The 26,970-nt window shown below is 49.1% G+C and overlaps 7 protein-coding genes across 7 annotated transcripts; 2 read left to right on the forward strand and 5 right to left on the reverse strand.

Annotated features, from left to right (window-relative positions):
* Positions 1-2,349: 2,349 nt before the first annotated feature.
* On the reverse strand, positions 2,350-3,946 carry MAA_11566 (uncharacterized protein; the record flags this gene model as incomplete). Its single annotated transcript, XM_011412481.1, has 4 exons — positions 2,350-2,784; positions 2,841-3,384; positions 3,439-3,784; positions 3,838-3,946. The coding sequence occupies 4 exons, from the start codon at positions 3,944-3,946 to the stop codon at positions 2,350-2,352; spliced, it is 1,434 nt and encodes a 477-aa protein (XP_011410783.1).
* A 3,305-nt stretch (positions 3,947-7,251) lies between these two features.
* On the reverse strand, positions 7,252-8,664 carry MAA_09242 (uncharacterized protein; the record flags this gene model as incomplete). Its single annotated transcript, XM_007827240.1, has 1 exon — positions 7,252-8,664. The coding sequence occupies one exon, from the start codon at positions 8,662-8,664 to the stop codon at positions 7,252-7,254; it is 1,413 nt and encodes a 470-aa protein (XP_007825431.1).
* Positions 8,665-11,753: 3,089 nt separating this feature from the next.
* MAA_11567 (uncharacterized protein) lies at positions 11,754-12,385 on the reverse strand (the record flags this gene model as incomplete). Its single annotated transcript, XM_011412482.1, has 2 exons — positions 11,754-11,930; positions 12,032-12,385. 2 exons carry the CDS (start codon positions 12,383-12,385, stop codon positions 11,754-11,756), a joined length of 531 nt encoding a protein of 176 aa, XP_011410784.1.
* A 1,440-nt stretch (positions 12,386-13,825) lies between these two features.
* Positions 13,826-14,702, reverse strand: MAA_11568 (Amidase signature domain protein; the record flags this gene model as incomplete). The annotated part of the gene is made up of 2 exons (XM_011412483.1): positions 13,826-14,383; positions 14,481-14,702. The coding sequence occupies 2 exons, from the start codon at positions 14,700-14,702 to the stop codon at positions 13,826-13,828; spliced, it is 780 nt and encodes a 259-aa protein (XP_011410785.1).
* Positions 14,703-15,660: 958 nt separating this feature from the next.
* Positions 15,661-16,602, forward strand: MAA_09241 (Allergen V5/Tpx-1-related protein; the record flags this gene model as incomplete). Its single annotated transcript, XM_007827239.1, has 2 exons — positions 15,661-15,879; positions 15,964-16,602. 2 exons carry the CDS (start codon positions 15,661-15,663, stop codon positions 16,600-16,602), a joined length of 858 nt encoding a protein of 285 aa, XP_007825430.1.
* Positions 16,603-18,093: 1,491 nt separating this feature from the next.
* Positions 18,094-23,797, forward strand: MAA_09240 (DEAD-like helicase; the record flags this gene model as incomplete). Its single annotated transcript, XM_007827238.2, has 6 exons — positions 18,094-18,265; positions 18,334-18,767; positions 18,826-20,122; positions 20,193-21,222; positions 21,281-22,132; positions 22,192-23,797. The coding sequence occupies 6 exons, from the start codon at positions 18,094-18,096 to the stop codon at positions 23,795-23,797; spliced, it is 5,391 nt and encodes a 1,796-aa protein (XP_007825429.2).
* Positions 23,798-24,364: 567 nt separating this feature from the next.
* Positions 24,365-26,200, reverse strand: MAA_09239 (HET domain protein; the record flags this gene model as incomplete). The annotated part of the gene is made up of 1 exon (XM_007827237.2): positions 24,365-26,200. The coding sequence occupies one exon, from the start codon at positions 26,198-26,200 to the stop codon at positions 24,365-24,367; it is 1,836 nt and encodes a 611-aa protein (XP_007825428.2).
* Between the last annotated feature and the right edge of the window lie 770 nt (positions 26,201-26,970).

Raw genomic sequence — 26,970 nt, forward strand, 5'->3', positions numbered from 1 at the left:
GCTGGGTTGATTTGTTAGTGTTTCCTGCATCGGGGGACGATGGCAGTTTTTTGCTGTTAGTAGGTGGATGTACGATGAATCAGGTTACATGACATGTCAAGTTGTTATACTTGAACGGCACACTAGGCGGCGCAGATCCGTAACTCAATTGCCGTATAGTGACAAGATTTCTGCAAGTCATCTTATCTTTATAGTTTGTGTCATGTCTCGGGCCGTACATTACAAATGCTGCAGTGACAAAGTCGCAACAATTGGCAAGTGGAACCAAGATTCGGCCTACATCAAACGTTTCGCATTATAATGGACCCTTTGCTAATACATGCAGATAAGGGCCATATAGCAACCAGTCACACCTCCTTCGAATGTGCTATCGTCGCCGATTTGACACGGCGCCATTTGCGATTGGGTCGCAGAACTTGCCGGCTAGTCTAAAAAGGGAAATGGTGGAGATACGGCCCGAACGGGTGACGTCGTAGAAAACACGTTCGGCCCGAACGACAACCTCGCCCGATGGTAAATCCGATTCGGACGTTCTTGATCACCAGTTGATTCACGCCGAATTGGACGATTGATTGTTCACATCAGGCCGCGGCTCAGGCCATAACCTTGGGATACATGTCCTGTGCCTAGGCTTGAGAGACAAGTCGATGCCGCTCCACGAATTATGAAGCCACCAAGGCATGGCACAGTAATTCTCCCCAGCCAACTTTACAGACACTCCATGGCGACCAAATCAATTGCCAGCAGCACTGGCGAATCTTCTACGGCATTTCTTCCCCAGCAGTCCCTCATTTGGCTACGAGACACTCCGAGCAGCCGGCTGCGCCACCAAAGTTGGCGCAGACATCGCTGAAGTAATCGCCATTTGTTCGCGAATCAAGTCCGACAACGAGAGCTGTCTGCAAGAATGGAAAGCTGCCGCCGACCGTGCTGTGAAAAATGCCAAAATTAGTCCTAAAAGGGAAAACAAACCCAGGACGCCTATCTCTGCCCCTCAAATTACTGCCGCATAGCCGAATTTTATCGTCGCAACAATTCCTTCGAGGACTCCGTGTCTAAAAGTCTAGCAGACTTGAACACCCAGACGTTCTACTCGGCCATGGACCTCATGCCACATATTACGGAGGGAGTCGGCATACCGTATGAAACACCACGTTGCCAACCACCATCCTACGACCAGATAGGAGCAAAACGCCGAGGCCGACAATAATTTCCAATGGAAACTTTAGCTCTGCGAGGGAGGTACTTGGTTATGCAGTTGCGACCTCGGCGCTTGAGCGAAGTTTTATTGCGCTGACCTTTGATGGACGTGGCAAGGGGAGACTGTACGCGAACAGCGACTATTCTTCCGATCGGACTGGGGGAAGGTGATTAACGAGTGATTTCCCACGCCCTCGATCAAGAACACGTCGACAAGACAAAGGTTGTGATCCTTGGCCGTTAGTATTGGGGCGGGTGTACTTGGTTGGACGGGCTGCTGCATTCGAGCTTCGTGCCCCGGCTATTATTTTCATATATGGCGTGTATGTTGACACTGCTTTTCGCAAGAAAACGCCCGCTCTTGGCAAGTTTTTCATAAGAGCAGGCTGGGACGGTAACATGAATGCGATTATGCGCTTGCTCGTGTCCTTGAATACGAGTTTCAAATGGGGCATCTCGAATGGCGTCCATGCATACAGCTCCCAATAGATGTACTCGTTTTTAGATGTCCTGCGTATCGTGGAGGGGTACACGCTTGAGGTCTTGGTAGACAAGATCAAAACGCCAATTCTGGTCCTGGACGCTCCGGATGATCAATTCTCAAAGGGGAAGCCCAGAGAGCTCTTTGGGAGGCTCGAGTGCGGTAAGGAGTTTGTGGAAATAAGTGTTCACGACGGCGCAGGCTCGCACTGTCATCGGGGTTCTGGGGCGCGACTGATATAGGTGATATTCCACTGGTTACTTCGGGAATCTGGTTACTTCAGCGGTTCAAATAGTAGGATAGTGATCCCGTGCTAAGACTTGTACAAGGACGTCACTGGTAACTAAGCATGTGCCGTCGTCGCAAGTACGGTAAGTGATTGTGTGGATTGACCTCTGGAGCCAGGTGGTTTGTACAACGTGCAGATTGTATTCAGATTATTCTCTACATTCATATTGTGGAAGAAACCATGTGCCAGATGTACGTGTGTAGAACATAATTTTGAGCAACCAATCCCGGATGCTGCTGCCCCGGATTGTACCGTGTCATGTTTCTCACGGGTACCTTTCAGCCACAGCTTAAAAAACGAGCCCGGTAGTGTACAAACGTCCAGGGTCAATATGTTTCAAAGAATAATCGCCGTCAGCCCATCCGAGCTTCATAATACCCTAACCGAAAGGGTCATCGCCTTGACGAAAGAGGTTGACTGGATCAAGACCAAGAAAGTCACCATATGAGGTAAAGGGCATGTTCCACCACTCATCGTCTATTGACGTGATATACGCAGTGCCATCACTTCCTAACGTGTTTGGTGTGCTGCTACCAACAGCACATTGCGGATCCTGATCAGAACGTTGAGTGTCAGGTATATGTGTTTGCATCACGTCATTGTGCACTAATGCCAATGGGTTCTGCCGAGCCAGCCTCTCGTCTGGCGCGCCATGCAAAGGCGGGCGCGGACTGGACGGGTTTCCAGAATATCTCCTATCGTGTACCGTTGAGCGAGGGCCACATTGTGTGTGGAAACTTGTTTGTGGTCCAGCAGGTATTGCTCGCGGGTCATGACACATTGCTGCATTGGCCGCCTTTCGGAGCTTTTCACACTACGGGATCTGATTTAGAAATCCTTCCGCACAACAACGAGCAAAGAACGACTTACCGGGCGTCTGAGACATTTCCAATAGGTGCATAGGGTGTCTAGCATTGTAATAATTGACTGAACGGCAGACATTCCGCTGTGCTTTTGGAGACGCACATCTTTGTCTTGGTATGAAATCTCAAAGGCCAGAAGCACTGAGCCTGTTAGAAAAGCACCGTAGCCCACGACCGGAGGCAGATATGTAACATCTAATTCTCCACCAAAGCAGTCAGCCAGCGACGAAGTAAACGACTCTGCATGGTATAGCACAGCCTGAGCACTATGCCTCACATCCTCGGCACTTATTTGTTGATCGAGTGGCGATCCGGAAAATAATGGCACAATTGTAGAGTGTAGAGCTACGTGACAAAGACAATAGAAGGCATCGATAACCATGAACTGTTGGCGGCTATCCAATTTCCCACGTCTCGTCGAATTACTATACGGCCCAGGCACAATGCTGTGACGCATAGAGGTAGCTTGCGCCGCTAGACTCGAGAGGGCATTTATTTTCTCAGTAGATGAGTAATGCATGGATTTGGTAACGAAAAGTTGAACTCTCGCCCTGTGACAATGTTAGCTAGCCACTTGAAGAAAAGGCCCAAAGCGTTGCTCCTACCAAATTCCAATCATTTTGATCAATCCAGCTGATGGTGGAGCTTCTTTCCCGGGCTCTAGCTGATTGAATTTTGACATTAAAGACCATTCAGAGTCCATGTATTTCCCAATGGTTACTTGCCAGCCAGACGGCCCGTTGGATATCACCGACGGCAGCGGCAACAACGCTGCCTCAGACCAAGCATCCTTGAAGATGGGCTCAGGTTCAGCCACGATGCACATGGATGCCCAGCAGGCCCAAAAGCACCGACGCTTCAGTTCAGATTCGAGTGAAGTATCCAAGCTTTGAGCTCCTTCAGAAATCTGCCTTCTATAGTTCCAAACAGTGCAGAACCTGTATGCCAAAACTACCCGACGCCCCGTCAGAAAAGATCAACAAGGAGAGACCATACGCACGTACCAAGACATAAATCGGCACTTTTGGAATCCCCAGTACCAAACCAGTACAAGGTCAGACAGACTAGAGCCTGGGCAGCCGGTAGGGACGGCGCTTCCATGACGGCGGCCATTGCTTCTTTTGTGGCGGCTTTTGCCCAAAGCAAGCTGCGAGAGTGGTAGGTGGCGAAGGCCCGAAGCTCTGAGAAATCAGCTGACACGTCCTCTGCTTCGTCTCTAGGTGCAAGGAATCTGGCGCTATGATTAGCTCCTGCTGGCCTTGCAAGCGACGAGGTGCCCTACAAAGAAGCCAAGGCAAAGATGGCTTGGAGGAGTACAACTGGAACTTGGTCCTCTAGATATTCTTGGAAAAGAAGGGGTTTATAAAAGAGCAAGTTGGCGTTGTAAATGCGAGCAAAGTAGATTTCAAGCAAACAAAGGCCCACAGTACGTGGTGGTAGCTGGCAAGGATCGGGATTAAACCCGTGGCCATGGCTTGCTCTCATACTTTGTGATTCGTAATCACAACTTCGCAAGTGACGAGCATAAGACTATATAAAGGTTTGAGTGAGTGTTCAGCATGTTCAGTAGACCCGTATACATACGTCTGATGGCATGTCTACAATTGTGTCGGACGGGGTTTGTCCAGCGTCTGGGGCCAGTCGGCTGGAAAGTAATGAGTCGTCAACCAAGTTGGAGCCTGTCAAGGGCGCACTAGTTGCAATTTGTGCATCCGTGTCGCCAGTACTTTCGACAGTAGCGTCCCTGGGCGCTGGGTTCGACGATCGGCGGCGTGAGCGAGGCGTCCGTCCTGCCCGGCGCCGGTCTACCAGCTCTGGGTACGTGCATGTTGTCTGTAGTCTGTTGCAGCGAAGGCATACGGGGCGCTCGCGGCTGCATTTGAGCTGAGAAAAGAGTTTCAGAGGCATGTACTCGAGAAGACGCGAATTATTGCATTACCTTGTGATGTCGACACCGTCTACACGCCGTAGCTGAAATGGGCACGTCAAGAGGAGGCATCGCGCTCTCCGAATATGGGGTTGTTCGAGTTATCACTAACGAAGCCCTGCCCTCTTCAGGGCTGCTGCCTGTGATATCCAGGCGAAAAATTCAGTGGTCATTTGGCCATTCTGGCTTCTTCATGCTTCCTTCCGATGTCTCAAGTGCTCGTCTGTGTTGGGTGTCGAAGAAAAGTCCGGGGCGCCGAATTGTAGGTTGCAGTGCCACCGCACGTGATGGGGACTTCTGTCCTAGTGCGAGAGGCGTCCTGAGACGTGATTGGTTACGAGAATAAATGTCAAAATTTTGTGACGATAAACAAGGCGGATGAGAAATATATTGGGCGCCGTTTACTGCCTGCATTAAAAAACGTCAGTTTCGTAAGCCGAAAATAAAGAATATTTGGTACGCCAAAAACTACTACTCATAGTTTTGCTATAGCAGGCTTCGGCAGATAGTAATGATTGGAGTTTGCCCGCCTTTTTTTGAAGCCACCTTGGTTCCCGAACTAGCCAATAGGAGAAGGGCCAAGCAAACTTGCTGATATCGACTGTAACGTTTGACAGTGTAAATCTATCCTGCGTATTAACGCCGAGGTCATGGGACAGTTTTTGCCCATTTGGGGCCAATGACTGGCGGATATAAATGGCATCGCCCGGGCTCCCCGATAGGTGCAAAGACTGCTTCATAGAAGGGCGTGACTATTCTCCTACAAACAACCAGACTCTACGGAGTAGTCCAGCAACGTGGATGGAGCCTGGGTAACAAAGTCTCGGTCCGCCTCGCACAGGTCTGTCGCGCAAAGTCAATACGTAGTATTATAATACAAATATATCAAGTTTCTAATATATCGAATTATAGCTGCTAGTAAAGCTTAAAGTTCTGTCAAGTTTTTTTATATAATTTTAATATTTATATATATAAAACAGTATATTTTTAAAATAATAATTATAATATTTATTTCTTTTAAAAATAAAAGTAAAACTATTAATATAAATTTATTAAGTTATAAAGTAAAATACTTTGAAATTAACTTAATATTAGTATTATTAGATTTTTTATAATTTTTTAAGTATTTTAAACTTTTATAGCTGTCCTATACTTTTATGACTAAGTGGACTTTCCACTTAGTTGCCAACGGCTAGCCTTAAATTTCCGGCTACTTTTAGCACCCCATCACTTCCCCACACAAACATGGCATCCCCAAGAGGACCTGCAGAACTTGGCGGCTTCGTCAAGACGCATTGCCAACCTCGCGGCACTTTTTGGCACTTTTTAGCCCCGCCCGGCACTTTTTGGCACTTATTCAGTACCCCAGTGCCCCCCGGCACTCTTGTTACGGCAGGGCCCGCACCGCTACAGGCCCCTGAAAAGCCCCACTGACGCTACTCAGGTACAAACATTGAACGCCGGCGGTAGATTGACACTTGACCCCTTGACATGACATGTTCAGTGTCAGAGGTCAACTACATAGATCAATTGATGGCAAGGAGCACAAATGCGCCATTAATATGGGGACAAAACTGCCGGTACGCCTGGAGCAACACGTTTAACACGCCTCTCACTTCGAGCCGGGACAGCAGTGATGCTCGGCTCTGCAGAGATAGTGGTGGCCGCCGTGGTATCAGAGATTACTGCTGCGATGTGTCTGACTTGAGTCATTCGCACTGGAAGAGCTGGGCATGGTGCGACAACTTAGGCCTGACTCCGTATGCAGGCTTGAAGAGAGGTCTGGTTAATGGAAATTGTCCAAGCGGCAAAATCAAGGTTGCTCTGCAAAATAACGAATACTGGTGCAAGCATGGCACCGCGGACCGAAGTCTCAGCCTCTGCCAAGGATAATGGAAAAAAGGTGACTCAACGCCTGGGAAGATCCAAACGTGTCCTAACACGAGTAAGAAACTCCATGTCTCGTCTCGTTCTGCCGCCACTCAACTTCGGGGACACGAGATGGCAACAATGGTCAAGCGTGATCAACCAGTGCCTAGCTCTGCTGTTGTGCAAGATGCATGGCTTCGGCGCTGTGGTCATAGGTGCGACTCATGCAGATTCGTCTTGTTCCGGCTATTTTACTCCAGAGAAGCGGTACGCCCTTGCTTGTGGGAGCCGATGACACACTACGCAGCCCACATAAGTCATGCTATTTGAAAACAAGTCCTGTAATTTAACTACACTCTGTTGTAGTCTCTAATAAGTAGAACAAGTGGTCAAACGAACCACTGCAATTCTGGAAAGCTTTTCTACAAGGGGTCAGGTGTTGAGTGGCATCAACATCACCAGACGATGACTCGCAGAAAAAAAATGGAATAATGTCATGTAAATTGACCTGTGGAATGCTGTGACCAGAATACTTCATGGTACTTGAATACTTTAAGTTATACATAGTTTCTGACCGCTGCTCTATTGTCATCAGCCATCGCTGCGCATGGTTGGCTCTGTTTTAGTATCCCAGGCTCAACACCTCCTCACGAGCATTGATCTTCCTGAGCAAGGACTCAACAGGCGCGATCTGGTTAATAAGCCATCCCCAAGGGGTATATGACCACAGCTTATTGATAGAAACCGCAACAGCCTGCACAGGAGGCGTCCCCATAGCCGCCTCCTTCATCAAGGCCTCATTAACGAAGCCAACTGGTGTATATGACCATACATTAACGGCACCATTAATGTTCTTATTGGCAATCTCTAGCTTCTCTTCAGGTGTCTTGCCCTTGCCGATTTCCTTTGCGATATCAGGGAGCCTCTTGATAACGTCGGACCAGTACCCAACCGGCGTCGCATATCGGACCGTCGAGGCGATATCAAAGACAATATTCTTTAGCGATTCTGCTGCCTTGTCCCAATCCCCAAAGTCGGCCCAACGGTGATCCATGGCCTCTGAAAGTGCCCGCTTGAAGCCTAGCTGCACGTCGGCAATAGTGACCTCGCCATCCTTGAGCGCCTTGATGAGGCCACCAATGGATTCAGGTTCTAGCTCGGTGAGGAATTGCAGGAACTTGCTCTCCGAGATCTTTTGTCCCACGGGCTTCTTGCCCTTGCCGCCGTCTCCAGAAGCAGGCTTCTTGGGCTCATTTTGCTCAATGTCGACCCATCCAGCCGGGTCACAGCTACCGCCTGCTCGCCTCTTGAGTATGGTGCATTTCGAAGCCGACCTCAGCGAGTACGCGTCATTTTTAATCTTGCGGGCCTTGTCGGTGGGGTTGGCCTCGGTCACCTCGTAGGCGTGGGAGATGCTTGTACCTGGAATGGTACCTTTGACGGCAAACTCCTGGTTACGGCTCACCTCGGGGTTCTTTTCCGGGGGATAAATCCCCGGGACCCAGTAGCCATCAGGCATATCCTTGGCTGCAATGACATAGACGTATCCCTTGGGGCTATCATCTCTACCAAACATGTACCTGTACGTCGCCTCACGCGATCGCGAGACAGATACAAGACCAGAGTTAGGCTTGAATTCGAGGTGATCCTGCAACTTCGTATTGTCGCCTTGGGGCTTGAAGCCCGACTTGAATATCTCTTCGGGAGGCCGAGAATCACCGCGATAGAATACTCCCGACTTGCTCGTCCCGGGTGCTTTGATCTTGGAGACTTCTTCCGCTGACCTGAGAGCGGGATTTCCTGGCGCCTGGCGGCTGAAGACGTCTCGACGTGAGATGGAATTGTCTTCGAAGCTAGCCTTCTCATCGGGAATAATCTCGAAAACAGTCTTGCCGATAATATCAGGGTCAATATCTATAGCATTCGTTATATCAACGGAGAGGTCAAGGTTTGGCTCCAGCGGCGCTCGTTTGATGCCCCACGAGGCAGCAGACGAGAGCACGGCCGAAAGAGAAAGTAGCTGGTAGGTCCTCATAGTTGTTGACTATAGGCCGGGATGTTTTAAAAATGACTGTGTTAAAGTGATAATGAATACAGAAGGACGATGAGGATATTGGTGATAGTGAAAAAAAGAAAAACAGTCTTGATGGCGTTACTACGACACTACTTATAGTTTGAATAGTTCAGACCCTCTCGACGTAGAAAGACTCTATACATGTCGGAAAGCTCTGTCCGCGTTGGAACACTCTGTTCTCAACACTCTGTTCTCGTGAAATAAAACAGGCTGATCACGAAACCTCCCCTTGCTCTTCATGATTCGACTATCTATTGCGCGGCCGCTTAATAGAGCACAATTCCATCAATGCATCCAAGGACTAGGGCCTCAGTTAATACGCCCAGCATGTTATCCCAATCTCAATATTCTTGGTACTGACTTGTAGCATTACTGTTAGCCGGCAGTTCTGGCGACATGACTCCTGTCGTCAATGGCGTGATAGCTTCCTTGCCAACGATCCCCGGTACAAAGAGGGCGCCACGCCCTAGTCAGCTAGGCATTATGCTCATGGGCAATAGTTGACACGTCGTGTAGTCATGTATAGCGACAAATCAACCACGCTATGCTCTCAGGGCAGGGCGAATGACTCAATAGACCAACCAGCTTTCAATTACACTGTCTGGGGGCCTTTCGAGGACCCTCCCGGGAGGTGCCTGCGGCCGGCTTGGCGGCATTCATTTATTAATTGACACTAAACTATAAGGTTTGCGATATTATACAGTATGGGGTATTAAAGGTCTATTAAGAACCTCCTTTTACGCCTAAACTTACTACCAGGCATGTTTCAGGAGTTTCAAGAAAGGCATTGTTGGCTTGGGCGTGTGCTTCTGTTTGATCGTCCTGTTAATAAGCGGCAACTATTTATGGACGATCTAATGGAAGCGGCATTAGGCACGTTGGAGGGCCTTGAGTTTTGCTGCCACAATCGACAAGACATTTTGTTATCACGTAGGTCGTATGACAACGTAAGCCCTTGTCACAAGTGTAAGCAAAGCGGTGAGCCGGGCGGGTCAAATTTAAGGTTTTTGGGGCTGTGTGACAAGGGCTCGGAAAGAGGGCTCGGAGCAATAGCTCAATTCAACTAATAACAGTCTTTGGTATCAAAGGTCCTTAGTTTTCCTAAAGGCCTCGGTCGCCAAAGACGTCTTTAAATACAAGAAGTCGGTGTGGGCCTTCTTCCCTAATCCCGTGACCGTAGCCCTTGTGTAACCTTTGACATTGGGCCATTTTCGTGTGACAGGTGGTTGGAATGTAGCACTATTGGGATCTGTCGGTTAGCCCTCACTTCTTGTCGTTGCTCGGTACATACCAGAATATATTTCATTACTCCCAGAACCACATGCCTCGTGAGGAAGTAGATATTGACGACTTAGATAAAGCTATCTCCGCCTTGAAGATCAGCAATAATGCTCGGCAAGGATGTTGACAGAATAGAACCGTCAAGGGTGGATATAAGGCCAGTGAAACAAAGCCCCCCAAAAGCCTACCAAAAATGGAGCGTGTATCGTTTCTTGGGCTGTAACTGCGGCTCCGGATAGGGTAATAGCCTCGAGTCCGCCAGAGGCTCTCCCCTCTGACGTTCCTCCTCCGAGTTTTTTTGTTCCTCTGGCTCTGATATTTGGCTGCGTCGTGAAGGACGATGAATGCGAGAAAGAGACAAAAACTAGAGTCTGGATGTTCGCTCGAATAAGGCTCCTTTTTTGATTGAGTGCCTCAAGTAACGGCTCTGTTACCCCGTATAGGCAAAGCATATGTAGCCCCGATGGGCGAATCAGAGCGTTCGGAATTCCGATGCCCCACCAGATGCCACCCCGACAGGCCCCCACACTCCCGCTCGGAGCTTGCACGGTTCGGCACTGCCGCCCCGCAGCCAAAATCCCCTCTTGCTGGATCTAAAGATAGTAAATCTAGAAACGAACTAAATACTACGGTACAAGTATGAATGGGTTAGTATATTTGACTCTTAGCAGAGCTTCAAGTCACGAAAGAGTTCATTGCGTCTGTCCAGCCATCTAAACACTACGCCGATTTCAAGGTCTCCACTTTCGTACCAGACTTGACATGTATTTGACTAGTCCGCCGGGATAGGGCGCTGTCATGTTTCACCTCATCCAGAATCTCTGCTGCCACTCGCTCCACGTCAATAAAGTCTAAACGTGCCCCGCCGAGCGGGAGATGAAGTTGCCTTGAGAAACTTGATAGGTTTGTCATCAAGTCAGGGGCTGGAGCATCATCTTCTACGATGCTACTAGGCCGATAGATCCAGATGGGAATCAAGAACTTCTCGCTTATAAGCTCCAAGGGCTGCTCACTCGCCCATTTAGTCGCCGTATATCCATCAGATTTCATCGCACGGTGGCTTGAAGTCGGCAACCGACTCTTCACCAAACGAAGCCTGCCCGGAGAGGTACGCCACACTTGCCGACGGGATAAGGTGCATCGGGATTCGTTGGGGAAGACACAGCTTGACTATCTCCTGGGCCGCTTGTTTGGACAGGCTGAGTCGCAGTGCGTCGAGGTCGCCCATATGCAGTTGTACTTTCGGGTGGGAGAAAATTGCCGGCAAGTTGGATCGACGTCGTCGGAGAGCGATTGCATGAATCTTGTCTATGCGGAGTATCTTTGTCGCTCAGTATTCTGCGCATCAGCCTTTCACAGGAAGCCTGTTGCACCCATGACAACTATCTTCTTGTATTTGCAGGCCTTGATCCTTTGACTGCGGGTCCATGTCGATGTCGTAGAGATCATCCGTCAAGCTGGTTTCCAGGTCTCAGTTGATTTGACTTGACATACAGTCCAACTTGGGTACTGTTCAAGGCTCCTCGTGATTATTTGAAGGAGCAGGAAGTGTAAAGCTAAGGCCCGTGCTGGCTGGAAGCGAGCCTGTTGCTGGATCAATCTGGCGAGCCATTGCACCCAGTGTGGAGTTTTCAAACAATTGCATCAGAGGCATGTCAGTATTGAATTCCTTGTTAATCTCCGCCTGCAGCTCGACCAGGGACATGGAGCTTCCGCCGACATGAAAGAAATCTGTATCTGAATCGATAATGTGGAGGGAAGATGGCGTGTCACCCAGTACTTGTCACCATATTTCTCTTGACTTCGCCACTAAGCCGTTGTGGCATTATCCTGCTAAATGCTTCTCTCGGATGAGATTGAAGTTCTGAAATAGCCTTTCCATCGACTTTTCCCGAGTAGTTAGTTGGTGATTGATCCAACATGGTCACAACTGCCGGCTGCATATCCTGTGGGATTGGTAAGGAAGTTCTCAGACACTCAAGGAAAAAAAGGGGCTCCCCGTTGAATATTGCAGACGAAACCACGTAGGATATAAGATACTCAGTACCATTAGAGCCATGAACAGAAATAATAGCGTCCTGAATTGCTCCGTTGGTTGTTGTACTATGGTTGATTCGATGGCTCGACGATCAATGCGGATTCCGGGTAGCTTGATCTGTGCGTCGTCGTCGATTCTTCCATCTAAAAATAAGTGCCCATCCAATACAAAATAGCCATGGTGGCCACTTTTATGCATTGTAGTCCAATTATACAGAGTGTACTCTCGTGGCGCGAAGTCGTGTGGCAAGAATCTCTCTTTAGTCAGCGTATCATGGTTTAGATACCCTAGAGCAACACCCGCTCCACCGATATAAATTTCTCCAGGAATTCCTGCAGGGACTGGATGGTGCTGGCTATCCATGATATAAATGGAGTAGTTAGGGAATAGGTCAAATGGTGTATCAAGCTCATCGTCTGTCATATACCTGACTTCAGGATTTCCAACTGCTAGCGTAGCCTCGGCTGGTTCGTAGGCATTAACCAGCTTCAGATCATTCTTAGAGAGCTTTCTAAACCCATCAATCTCTTACAGCATTCGTTATTCGCTCTCCTCCGGTCATGGCAAACCGCCACTTGGGTTTGCGCAATGCGTCAAGATCACCGTGGCGAAGCCAGCTAGACAGTTCCGATGGCGTAGCCTGCACATGACTGACTTTTTCTGAAACAATTAACCTGGAAATGCCAATGGAACCCCCTCGGAGTTTCATCGGAAGAATAAAAAGCGAGTCGCCATCTGCTAAAGCCGCAAATGTTTGTGACATGTTTAAAATGTAACCCAGCACCCACAGGAATCTTCCACGGCGAGGAAGATGACTCGCTTTGGTTGCGCCATGATTCATGACTCAATAAAATGCCCTTTGGCTTACCGGTCGAGCCGCTAGTGTACAGGATAATTGCGGTGCCGTTGCATTGATTCGTTTGAAACCATACTCCAAACAAGTCATTGTCGTTTGGTTAGGCTTGTTATACACTGTTACACGGAAAAGGCCCAACAGATCGTGACGTCGAATAAAGGGGCTTCACTAATACGGGACTTATTTATTACACAGCGTAAGCACGTGCCCAGGTAAGAGCCCTAGGCCTGGGTATTCTTTTTATATATATAAGGTAGTTACCCTTCTCTTTTTATCTTATAGTAACTTAAGACCTTAGAGACCCTTTAAGATTATTATTAAATTGAGCCCTTTAGCTCCAAGCCTTCTGTATTGAACCCTTGTCATATACACGACGGCATCCAGTCGGCTGTCTTCTACCAAGTCAGAGGGCCTCGCAGACGGCAAGCTGGGTTCAAGGGGAACATAGATAACTCCTATGAGGAGTATTGCCAATAATGCTGGTGCAGTAAAAGTCTACCGTGGTGTGCTACAGAACTCCAATGCGCGATTTTTCAAGGCCGTTTGACAATAGAGTTGCCCCGATGGCATTAGTGCCTTCTGCCCTCTAGCTATATGTGAACCTTGATTGTCGAGTCTTCAATGCAGTTTTTGCGCCATGGACCTGGACCATGTCTGCAATCCTGTGAATCAATGTATCTGGCAACGATCTTACTTGGATTCGCCCTTTCCCGAAGACTAATGCGTCGCGTGTCGCTTGCGAATCGTAGAGTGAAGGTCTGTTGATCCGCAACGCTGGATTCTTTGCAAACATTGAATGCTTTGAGGAGGACAACATGACTTTGTACCATCATTTCAGCCTCTGACTCACTATCGAGACTGCTCCGACCGGTAAGGTAAATAACGACATTTTTTGCATTACCGAGAATATCGAGGCTCAGGTCATAGGCAGTCTGACTAGCGTCGAACTAAATGGCTTCACTATCGCATCCACAGAACTGTCTTCTCCCCTGGACTCCTTCTCTGTAGTTAATAAACGCTTGGAACAAAGGGCTCGAAGTAGATGTTCTTCGCGGGTTTACCTCGTTGAGAAGCACGTCAAATGGCACCTTGCTATTCGCCAGTGCAGTGATCACTTTTGACCGAGTCTCATTTAGCGCATCCCTGAATACCTCAGAAGGTTGCTGCTGGCAGAGAAGAGGTAAAAGATTTAGGAAGACGCCGACACTGTTGGTCACCAGATGGTTATTTCGCCCGCTGTCCGCTATACCAATGCATATGTCCGCGACCTTGCCACCAGTAAGTCGATAAAGAAGCACCCTGAACGTTGCAAGGTAGAAGTTGAAAGGGCCAACTTTGGTCCTTCTGCAAGTACTCCCAATTTGAGAGGCTAATGACGAGTCGAGTTCAATCTTGACAGTGATGCTACGGTATATTCCCAGTGGTGCGCGGATAATTTTCTTTGCAGGTGGCAGAATGGGCAGTGGCTTCGGGATGGTGGCGAACTCTGATTTCCAGTGCGACATCTCATTTTACCATTGGCCGTTATAGAATTCCTTGTGCTGCATAATCGAGAAATCGGGGTGTTGCATAGGAACAACTGGTAGACTCTTGTTGTCGTACAGTTGCGGCAAGTCCTTGATGATGACCTCCAAGCTGCTTCCGTCCATATCCGATAATCAGTTGGTCAACATTTTCCAGCAATGGCAACAATGCAATCATCATTGTTTCACCGCGGACAATATCATACTCATGATTCCTAATTCTTGCGTACTCGCGCACAGCGTCTTGCTCACCTTTGATGTACTGTGACTCAAGTTTTGGCGGCTGGAGCACCGCTTGCATCGGACACTGATTGTCATTAGTAAAAAAGGCAGTTCTGAGAGCCTCATGACGCAGGCTGAGACATCTGAACGGTTTCTTGAATCGTTCTATGTCCAGAGAGCCCGTAATCCTAATGGATGTGGTAATATTAAACGTGGTTTGATCTGGTAGCAAGAATTTCAGGAGGCAGAATCGTCTGATGATTGAGCCATTCCGGGTGGCCAATCACGTCAAACCTTGGCGTACATGGCGTGCATGGCTTCCGGGGTACAGCCAGCAAGTTGGGATGAAAACTTGGGTCAATGGGTGGAGTTATTCATGCGCTCCCCAGAAAAAATAACGCAGCTATTTGCTGATTCTGGCAGTCTCCGTGGTGGAAACAATGTTTGTTTGGAACCGTTGAAACTGCAGGGTTATTTTCAGACAAAATCTGATTCACAATGCTGCTCCACCATGCCCTTTAATTTGGGGACTTGATGGCTGACAATCCTGCGCAATTTGTTTGTTAGATTGAATGGAAGAAACGGCCCATACATACACACACCAAGCAAGGTCGAGGTTGGATTGCATGGCTGATCACTACATGGAAAACTGCAAGGTAGTATTCCGGTCGCATGAATCTTGAACACGAACGCGGATCGACTATGATTTGCGAATCCCATGTACTAAGACATGGAGCTGGGATATGCAGTGTAGAGAAACTATCCTTAATTTCCAGGTTAGATAGGACAGGATAAAGGAGCTGCGGCCTAGCTGAGTAATTCCATGTCAGAATTACGTATGCTTGTCCCCAAAGCCCCTAGTATATACATGGGAGAAAAGGATAGGAAAATACTATATATGTATAAACCACCACCTACCTTGGTCTGATCCATCTCAACAATCTTACTTGTTCAAGCCTCTCCTTCTATTTACTTTCTTTCCAACAGCTTACATTCTTTTTACCTTGTCGCCTATTCTCGGCACGATTTATCATAAAATGCGTCTCTCCAGCATCCTTCCCACCCTTACGGCCACTGGCATGGCCATGGCAGCACCCGCGAAAAGGGACCCAAGCGGCGACTTTAAGGGCGAGATGCTCGCCGCGCATAACTTCTTCCGCAGCCAGCACGGCGTAGATGACCTCACCTGGAGCGATGCTCTCGCAAGCAAGGCTCAAAACTGGGCCAATGGTTGCAAATTCCAGCACAGTAATGGTGTAAGTTGGCGCCGCTGGTTTTCTATCCCTAAGCGCCCTGCCTGCCTAACCAGCCACGTATACTAAAAAAACCATGGATTATAGGGCGGCGAGAACCTCGCGGCCAACTCTGGCGCTAAGGACTGGGGCAGCTTTGTCAACATGTGGGGAGAAGAGCGAAAGGAGTATAACTTTGACAACGGAGGCTTCTCCTCGGGTACCGGCCACTTCACGCAGGTCGTGTGGAAGGGCACAAAGACCGTGGGATGTGGACAGAAGTCGTGCAGCGGGCTTGGCGTCTATGTTGTGTGCAACTATGATCCTCCTGGCAATTATAACAACGATTACAAAAATAACGTCCTCAAGCAGACTAAGGGGAGCCCTACGGACGTGTATCAGGCAGGAAAGCAACCTGACAAGGAACCTCCAAAGGAACCCGAGCAACCTCCAAAGGAACCTGAGCAACCTCCGAAGGAGCCTGAGCAACCTCCGAAGGAACCTGAGGAACCAGAAGACGACTGTGAAAACGAGGAGGGGGACCCGGAGGGCAACCAGGACGGGGACCAGGAGGGCAACCAGGAGGGCAACCAGGAGGGCAACCAGGACGGGGACCAGGAGGGCAACCAGGAGGGTAACCAGGACTGGCAGGACCAGGACTGGAACCACAACGACTGGAACAACGAGAACTGGAACCACAACGACTGGAACCACAACGACTGGAGCAAGTACTGGAACAAGGAGTAGAACCAGGAGTTTGCACATGGACAAAATCGTCTGGTTTTTACAAAAGAGAGTATATAGTTGATTACTATAGTGCTCTTGAGCCTTTTATTTTCTCGGAAGGGGCAGTTTTGATAGAAAATAACATCTTTTTCGGACGCTGCGTTGCGGGCCTCGCCAGTATGCTGCTAATGACTTGTTTGCTGCCTGAATCCAGGACATGTCCACAGCCGGCTATTTGGGCCGCTCCAGGAAAAGACAAGTATGGAGCGGTACCTGGCCCACTGGAAGCGGTTCCTCTGCTATTGCCGTCGCGTGTTATTACTGGATAAAGCGACGCTGCGCAAGGAGCACGGGTTTGGCTTCACGAGTGACCAGAGGGCGGGCTTACAGCACCGGCTGGGACCAATAGACGGGTGAGGTTCACGACACGTCGGGCTTCTCGAGCTCTCCTTTTATTTGCTTTTCTCTTTCTTGAGGTCATTACTGCTAGTGACTTCCCAATAGGCCCAGTGAATGGGGCCGAGGCTAAATTCTAATCTCGCGACATATAAGACAAACTAGCCGAGTTGATGTATAAACTATGCCGAGCATGTAGTCTGTAGTACTGCTGGCATAAGTTTTGCCACTGCTCAAAGCACAGCCATGGGAGGGTTGCACAAATTCTTATCACTTGCTAAACCCAAAGGCTTATCAGGGCGAGCACAGGCACTTTGCTGGCACCACTAGCAATCTCATAGGAGAGTGAGTGCATGCATACGGTCAACACGCTCGTGCGACGGACTCAAGGTGCCCATGAACCACTACGGGAGGAAACACCAACTCTGACGCTCTGCCGGCCAACCAATATCTCACCGTCACGTCATCCGCCATGTATTGGAGCTGGATATTGAATCTCATACTCCGACTCATACATTTGAGGCGGTTTCGGTGGCCGCTGCCCATCTCAGATGCGCAATGTGTGTGCTCAATAATATCTCAAACCAAAACCAATGCTGAGTTGCCGGAATCGCAGCATTGAGAATAGCCATACTGCGAACCAAGACTACAATACAATTCCGGTTTCGTCTCATGTTGGCCCAAGCCATCGTAATTGTTACACGGTCGAGACCCAACAACAAAGCCCAACAGAGGGGCATCGCCGACAAAGGACCTCGAGGTTACACAGCCTGAGCACATGACCCGTTGGAAGCCTTGGGCATGACTGTTCCCTTCATGTATACATAGTAGTCACTCGTCGCTGCCTTCCTTTGCAAACCCAAGGACCTTTGATGTCCTACAGAATCATCTTTGAATCGAGTTCTTACGCTGAAAGCCCTTGACACAGGATTAGGTCAACTGCCTTTGAACCTTGCTCGTCCTTCGGCCGTGTTCTCAAATATATGGCAATTGACCACTATGCACTATGCCCTGAGCAAGCATCCTTTTATGTCTCATTTTTAGTCGCGATTTGCGGCCTGTGTGCTTATTCACAAGAATTTCATGCCTCACTGATCGCCTCGCAAAACAAATACAATGTCCGACGGCCAGTGCAAAGAGGGCGAAACAGAGCTGCTACTCTGGTACAAATCATTATCACCACTCAGGGTAGATATTGTCGATCATTTTTCTGGAAAGGAGCTTTTCGCCATTCACGGGGATTCCTTAATATTTCACTGTATCACCGACGCTAGGGTCGACTTTACCAGTACGTGCATCTGGCATGCTGTCGTCTCTGCTGTTCCCCAAGAACACTTCTGCTAAACTAATTTTTAGATGGATTCCAACTACTGCACGCGATATATGCAGTGGAATCTTTTCTCGCCAATCTCCAGAGGTGTGGATGCAAATTTCATATAGTTTGGTTTGCTGATCAAGAGGAACTCTGTGTCCCCAACGACGTTTCTGATGCTCTTGCATCCGGATACCGGCTTGTTCGAGCCATTGTCATCAAACACTTGGAGCATGCCATCGGAGTTGCCGAAACTGGGGAGAGTCCCATCAGCTTTCAATTCGAGAGTATGCAAGGTGACGCTTTTCAGGACTATCTCACACATAATGCCATCCATTTCTTTCTCTGTCTTGATGGCCAGGATATCGAGAGGAACTCCGGCGCCAATAGCATCCAGTATGTCAAAGTCATCCAATACCTATCTCTCAAAGGCTACAGTGTGGCTCTCATAAACAATATCGATTTTGTAAGCTCCAAGGTTAGACAGAGATCCGTCCCGTCTTGCAGTGCTTCGTGTTTGACTAACCAGAGGAAAGGTCCACGCATCAATATGCGCCCCATCGTTGAGTGGCGGACCTGTTTGGGTCGACCAAATGTCACGGACGCCTAGAATCCCAATCAAAGGGATTGCCGAAATGGAGGCCAGCCGCGGGACGAGGCTCTCCATATGCTCGCCTTGGGAAGATGGCGAGCCCTTGTCGGGTAGGGACATGGTCTGTCTCACCGCCATCAGTAACACGCTGTTGGTCGAATCCGGAAATGATATGAGAGACTGCATTGTCGCCTATATCATCCATCTGTCTCTCCTGAGACGTCTTGATCTGTCGCAGAGAGCGTGTAGGGAAGCGCCACTCAGCAAGGTTCAGCAGTCATGTCTTGACAAATTCTTTGCGTTACTCAGCAACATCTGCACCTCTGTCGTGGAGACTATGTCTTTTGAAGGGAGATGGGACGTTTTTGATCTTATTGACGGTCGCATTTTGCGACAAATTCTCGGACGTCTACAAGCTCTGGCGCTCCCCGGATGCATCATCGCCGAGGTCGACAAGTTCGCCGCCCTGGTCTACCAACTTACGCTTGTTGATGTCTCGGCATCGATTCCGCAATGTCGCTGGAGAAAAAGTGCGAGCGATACTGCCATTGATGCCGGACAACATGTGTCTCCTTCGCTTCTACCATTCAGTCACCCAGCTTTGGACGATTTCCTTGCTCCTGTAAACATGTCCACCGCAGAATCGAATGATTCGCAGGTCACAACAAAGGTTTTTGAAGAAGTCTCACATTGGCACAATGCGCGTGTCCCCATCGACCCTAGGCACAAAATACGGCAGAAAGGTTATTTTGCGAAGAGGAGAAACCAATTGCTCATTGCAAGCACGATTGCTTACTCTGCTAGCCTGGTAAACTCTGCCGGCAAAGCCATCCATCCGGAAACCATTGTGTCCACCCCCGAATGCAGATCTAGCTCCAATGAAGGCAAGGACAAGATACGTGTGGTGGTCGGCGGTTCATCTCAGAGAGCCTCTCATAAGCACAACTCCAAGAAAGCGGCGCAGTGCAGCGGTCGGCAAAATGCTCTAGAGGAGGCTCAAAGAATCCAAGCGGAGAAGATGAAAAGCAAAGCCAGTGCGTCTATAATGGCTTGGGGCGAAAGAAGGCGGGAATTCGAAACGGAGATGAACTTGGAGAGCCGATGTCCAAAGGTTGTCAAGTATCTTGCCGGGTTGTCGTCTCAAGATATGGACACTGTTGGTGGAGAGGTGACGTTGTATCTGTGCAATTCCATTGCCTTGATGATACTCGATGCGAGGAAAAAAGGGACAAGAATGCCAGGTAAGTTGCAAGTGAATAGAATCAATGTCTACTTTACCACCGAGTAATACACCCTAACGCAAGTGCACAGAGATGGGTTTATTGGCGATTTTGTGGTCAAAACTCGTCGAAATCAGCACATTTGCCTTTTCGCAGGAAGGGGCTGCATTGTTTAATCTGCTCGCAAGGGCTGTCAAAATGCCGACAGCGATGGTGCCATACACACCTTTAAAGGGACGCAAGCTTCCCTTTGCCAGTATAACGTCAAGTCTGAGCGATCAACTACGGATCCCAGTTGATTCTCTCGAGTTTCAGCTGACTCATTGCGGACCATATATGGAAAGAGGCTTTGACTCGATGCCGGACCCTCGTGTACCGTTCAGCCCGGATGCCTGGCAGAGGGATGTCCTGGATGCCATAGATGCCAACAAGAGCTTGTTCGTCGTTGCGCCGACCTCGGCTGGCAAAACTTTTGTTTCATTCTATGCAATGAAGAAGGTGCTGCAGTCAAACGACGACGACGTCATCGTATATGTGGCTCCCACCAAGGCCCTCGTCAATCAAATTGCCGCCGAGGTGCAGGCCAGATTCTCAAAGGCTTATTCTACTCCGGGCAGATCCGTATGGGCAATCCATACAAGGGACTACAGAATCAATAACCCTACAGGCTGCCAGATCCTCATTACAGTCCCGCATATGCTGCAAATCATGCTGTTAGCACCATCAAATGCAAAGACGGCCAACTCGTGGTCTTTGAGGGTAAAGAGGATCATTTTTGACGAGGTGCACTGTATCGGGCAATCAGACGAGGGAGTCATATGGGAACAGTTACTCCTACTCGCGCCCTGTCCCATCATTGCCTTGCCCGCAACGGTGGGTAATCCAATGGATTTCGGTGCCTGGTTGCAAGGATCGGAGAAAGCCAAAGGCCACGAATTGGAAATGATTGTTCATCCCCATAGGTATTCGGATCTTCGAAAATTCATATATCATCCTACGAAAGACCAGATTTTTAGGGGGCTTGGACCTACAGAAGGACTATCGATTCCAGGGTTAGATGGGGAGCAGCATGAGACGTCGCCCTTCACGGGTATTCACCCAGTGGCTAGTCTCATCAACAGGTATGGACAAGTACAAATTTTGCTTCTTGACATCCTCAAGCTAAAGTCATTGCACTAGAAATCGGAGTACCATCAACGACATCAATTTCGAAGGGAGAGATTGCTTCGTCTTATGGCAGTGTATGATGAAGCATCAAAGTAAAGAATTTCCATTGAATGACGCCTTGAATCCTCGGAATGCCCTTCCTACTATTTTGAAGAAGGGTGATATTGCTCGTTGGGAGGCTGCGTTGAAGCAGGCCTTGTTCGCATGGATGCAAGACACCAGTTCGCCATTTTCATCCGTCCGAAGCGACCTTCAGTCGCCAATTATTCAACGGCACCTGTCTATTCAGCATGAAGCATCCAATTTGAGCACATACGAGCCGAGTAATACTGATGTAAATCCAAACAGTAAAAAGTCTGGTCTACTTGCTTCAGCGCTACAGCTCCTTGCTGACCTCCATTGCCATGGGGCGCTTCCTGCAATCGTATTCAACTACGATCGGCAATATTGTGAAAAAATAATCTCTTTTGTTGAAAAGCAGCTTACGCTCGCAGAATCGGATTGGAAAGATACAAAAAGAATGGAATGGAAGAAGAAAGTTGCTGAATATGAAAAATGGAAGAAGACCTCCAAAACCCACGGCAAAAGGAAAGACAGGACGTCATTGTCCTCGCAGGATGGGCTTTGCAAGAAAGACATGGTCGAAGAAGCTGCAAATCAGGACCCTAGCGTCTGGGAAACCTTTGATCCAGAAGCGATACTAGACATGTTCTCGTTTGCTGACCGAACAAAATTACTCGACTCCGAGTTTGATGATATCATCGTGTCCCTCAAAAAAGCAAACTTGAAACCGGGCATCATTGACGCTCTACGACGGGGTATGGGAGTTCATCACGCGGGAATGAATCGGCAATATCGCCAAGTGTAAGTCCATCTCGTCCTCGAGTCGCCGTCTTGTTGCCCCCATTGACACTGCCTTGTAGGGTTGAGATGCTTTTCAGGAAGGGCTTTCTGAGGGTTGTGGTCGCCACGGGCACCCTGGCCTTGGGCATTAACATGCCCTGCAGGACTGTAGTATTCTTCGGCGATTCCGTGTTCCTCACAGCCCTGAATTACAATCAAGCAGCTGGGCGAGCTGGCCGCCGGGGGTTCGACCTTCTCGGAAATGTTGTCTTCGTGGGAATGACTCCCGAGAGGGTTTTTGAAATCATGTCCTCCAGACTCCCCGACCTCCACGGCCAGTTTCCACTATCAACTACTCTGGTTCTGCGCCTATTGGGACTGCTGCATCACACAGCAAATTCGGAATACGCGGTCAAGGCGATTCGGTCCATACAGTCGCAAACTCGCCTCTATCTCGGTGGCCCATCCAATCAGATGACAATCAGACATCATTTGCGCTTCTCAATAGAGTATCTCCGAAGACAGCATCTATTGTCTCACACCGGGGCTCCCCTCAATTTTGCAGGCTTGGTCGGCCATCTTTACTTTACTGAGAACGCCGTCTTTGCTTTCCACTCGTTGCTGAAGGGTGGTTATTTTCACGAGCTGTGCCGAACCCTTCACCAGAAGCCGCAAGAGCTTCACCTTGAGCTCGTACTTGTTCTCGCCCATCTGTTTTGCCGTATACCTCTCCGTTTGGGGAGTGACGAACCGACCGAGGACAGAATCCACAGGTCTCCATCTCTCGTCATCTTGCCACCGCTACCGAAACGAGCCGAGACTATCCTTCATGAGCACAATAACAAGACTCTCCACATATTTCGAAACTACGTCAGCTCGTTTATCGATCAATATCTCGACGGTCAGCCAGACAACCAGCTCCCTTTTACAAAACGCAAGGTCCAAGGGACAAATGGACGAGATGCATTGTCAATCATTGACCATCTCCCCCCACCCAAGCTCTGCTCACCATTTGCTGCTCTTTCTGGATTCACTGATGACTTCCAGTCTATCCACGATCTCTGCACTACCGTCCGAGACGGAGTCTTTCTTGAGGAATCCGGGGTTCCGTACATCCCCATTCATCCAAATGATGATGCTCGTATACCATGGAATGCGTACATCTATGACTTTTTCAAGCACGGAGACATGGAGGCGCTGGTACGAGATAACGGTATAAAGGCTGGCGATGTATGGTTTCACTTGAAGGATTTCTCGCTTATTCTGGCGACCATAATCACAAGCCTCACAAACTTTTTCGAACAGGGCTCTTCTAATGGCGATGCCGCCATGATGGATGTGCAAAATTTGAGTGATGTCCTCCAAGAGGATACCGGTGACGAATATGCATCCGAGGCCAGGGATGAGGTTGATCAGGGAGCCCCGCAACACCCCGTTGCTCTCTCTGCAAAGAAGAAAAAGGTTGTTCTTGCGGATTCATGGGACGATGACTTGAGCAGCGGAAGCTCACAAGAAGAGAACACACCTTCTATCCAGTCTAATAAACGCTGCAGTGTCCCACCCGTGGAACAAGCATCCACGCCGAATGGGCCGAACGACGACGAGGTGAGTTTAAAGCTCGTGTTGACAGCTTTTCAACAGCTACAACTACAATTTAACGAGGTGTTTAAACGGGCTTGGGCTTAATTTGGGGTTCCATGTCAAGGGCGACGTTTGGGTTTGCGAAAATTTATACTAGTCAATCTTTTACTGGGTGCCATCGAAGCATCTCTTATCTCTTCCACTCATTTATAGAGCCATGAGCCAATTTGTTACTACATTATTTCCCAGTAACTGTCTACCTCCAGTGCCTAATTACCTGTCGCGCGATGCACTTTTCTGCCCTATCAATGCACGGGCTGTGACGGGGGGATATCCTGGCCAAAGCAGCATCCATGCACTGGCTAATCATCCTTGAGAGAAAGGAATCTAGAAGTAAATGCGATTTGATGAAAGTGGACGGATAAGCGCTGTATGATTTGCACAACCAGGCTCACGGGAGTACTGGGAGAGTTACCTGTCGGAAAATGCCTCTGTAGACTAAACTCGCAGAGCTTGGTGTAATTGCCGGTTATCGCAGCGTCGACTATCAAGACTAAACATGGCCGAAAGTTGAATCTGGATAAGAGGAAGTTTCTTGGTATTTAAAAGAGTTCTATATACTCGTCTCTAATTCGCGGCAACTCTTATTATATCTGTAACGCATCGAATTTACTACGACTTTCTTCCTAAAAAGGTGTCCAGCACTAAACCCAATCTAGCTGCAACGTGATCTAAGCTGGAATTCATTGAGGTAGTAGATTGATATGTATTCTGGATTGCGAAGCAAGCTTGTTTCGTAAGATTAAGTTCCCCAGGCTCCACAAAGTACCGAAACTTGGGCGACGAAAGATATCCAGCACGGAGTATTCGGTATAATTCCCGCTTGTCTATTGTGTTTTCCGGGGTCGCATGAATGTCATTAGCAAAGCAGATGAGATGAGACATCATGCTCTCATGGTCGACGGGTAAAATTTCTAGAGGCGGCTTCAGGACTGGTACTCGTAGAGGTCGGGAAGCCGAAAATGCCGTCAGCAACTCATCCAAAGAGACCATTCGGTTGGCAAAGCGAAAGATGAGTCTCCTGGCAAAAAAAGCCTCTTCAATGGTCCAGAGTCTTTGTTTCCACAGCGAGTATCGTATCTGAATGAGAGCTTCTTCCGCAGACCGGAAACAATGCGTGGACAAGGAGGGATCCAGGACTAGAACCGCGGTCGCCGTCCCAAAGACCCTGCGAAGGGACGAAAGCATGGGTTTGCGACGCCTCAAGTCAGTGGGCAGTGCCATTGTGTCAATCCAGAAAGCAGTGTCGGTCTGTTCATTTTGGGGAGGGTCGATCTGATTGACCAAGACTTGGATAAGAGTGAGTTGACAGAAGGGTAGAGAATTCTTTCTATCGTTGCCAAGCCCGACGCTGCGTACGTGACTGATGGCCACAAAGCGAGCAGTCGATAGGGGGGTTTCAATGGACATGTCCGGCAAGGGAACCCGGTCGAATGACAGTGTTGTGCCTTGAGGGAGTTTAAATATGAACATGGAATCATTTTTCAGTCCATATTTGAGATGCTGTCCACGCATCTCGTGCTGCGTGCACTGGCATGTCTGACGCGTGTGCAATGGTTCAATCATGGAATCAGGCGACGTGGCTTGTCCTTGCCCTTGATGACAACTGCATCCGTGTCGCCCGCGGTGTCCAGGCTCACCGGCAATCCGCCGCGGTCGAAGGCTTGTCAAGTAGAATCGATAGACGACATCCTTGGGTAAGAGGTCGATATCCTTGGGACACCATCCAGCCCCCTTGAGAAGCAGATTGACAGCATCCAATGAGACGTTGGGTGGTAGCTCAAGCGGCATTACGCCACTGCGCGGGCTCATTGTTTCTAGGAGGGTTTGACAAAGTATTTGAACAGAGAGGCAAACAAGAATAGTATCGGAAAGTATTGTTTCATCTTTCCGAGTTGCGTTGGGAAGCTTTAAGGTGTCCAAAGCTCTTGCCACAAAGTCATGAGCCACCCGAGTGCAGGCAAGAAGACGTTGGCTTCGCCACTCGATGAAGGCTGCAGACATGGCTCGCGCCGAAGGTTCGGACAAAACATTGTTTAATTCCCTGAGGGATACGAACCTCTGATTAGCAATGGTCTTGACAAAGGTTCCCCAGTGTATGCGCTTGGGTGCCGAGCTGTGTCGCAACCCGACCAGGAGGCATTCCCCAAGAAGTCCAAACCACAGCCATGCTTGGATAAATGGAGCCGAGTTGTTCAATCTCAGACTCGTATCTCTATCCTCTGCCAGTCGAACCACATCCACAGCGACTCTCTCCGGATAAGACAACAGCCCAAGATCATCGTACCTAAATCTCTCATCATCCAAATAAGGAACTTCTATCGCCTTGTGTGCATGGTCGTCGCTTGCGACCAGGATGTGGTCCATTTTTGGCGTGGTGACAACAAGGTGGACAAGATACTCGAGGCTTTTCAACTGGCAGAGGATGAGATGATGTGCGATGGGCATGGCTAGGCTGCTGCACTGGTCTTTACAGAGTGTATACGAGCAAGGCAACAGGGTCCTCCAGTCTGGCTTGGTCTGCTTGATAAGACTTCTGTGGCCAGGTTTACTCGGTACAGAGTCGCCCGCCCGCTCACTACCCCATTGCTAAAAATCGGGGAACGGTTTGCTTCAGGCCTGAGATTTTGGCCCCCATGATGATCATTGATGACTGTTCGGCCTGAACCGGCATGTCAGCATTTGACCCCGAAACGGTCGACCGGTACGTACCGGCTCGTCTGGGGCTGGGATTGGCTACATGATGTTGCACCAGCCTCGTGTGTGCGGCGTCGGACGGGTAGCAGGTGCTGCCAGTAGCCCCACAAGGAGACGGCGGTGGGTCTTGAGACAGACCAACTATTGGATGGCCTTTGCTTACGGTGCATGTGACAATTCGCTAGCCCCGCATGCATCCTTGTAATTGGTCTGAGGCACGGCCCGCGTCGCTCCATGTCGCGACATGCACAACGACTTCAGCTCGCGAGTGGCGTCGACAGGTCGAGTCCAGTCCGGTCAATAAGGTACTACTCCGTGGTTGTTTCGTGGATTGGGCCTACATGTATTTGGGCATACACCGTGATGTTGTTGTCCCGGTCATTCAACTATACACCAACATTGAAACATGCTGTAAGTAGTTGCTCTGTACTACATATTCTGTACAGACTCTGGAGATTCACCGTTCAAGGTTGTCTACTATCTGTGCACATCTGGATTGCATGCCAAGAGCAGTGGCTTCG

Source organism: Metarhizium robertsii (assembly GCF_000187425.2).
Source record: "Metarhizium robertsii ARSEF 23 chromosome Unknown MAA_Scf_10, whole genome shotgun sequence".
NCBI classification, from domain to species: domain Eukaryota; kingdom Fungi; phylum Ascomycota; class Sordariomycetes; order Hypocreales; family Clavicipitaceae; genus Metarhizium; species Metarhizium robertsii.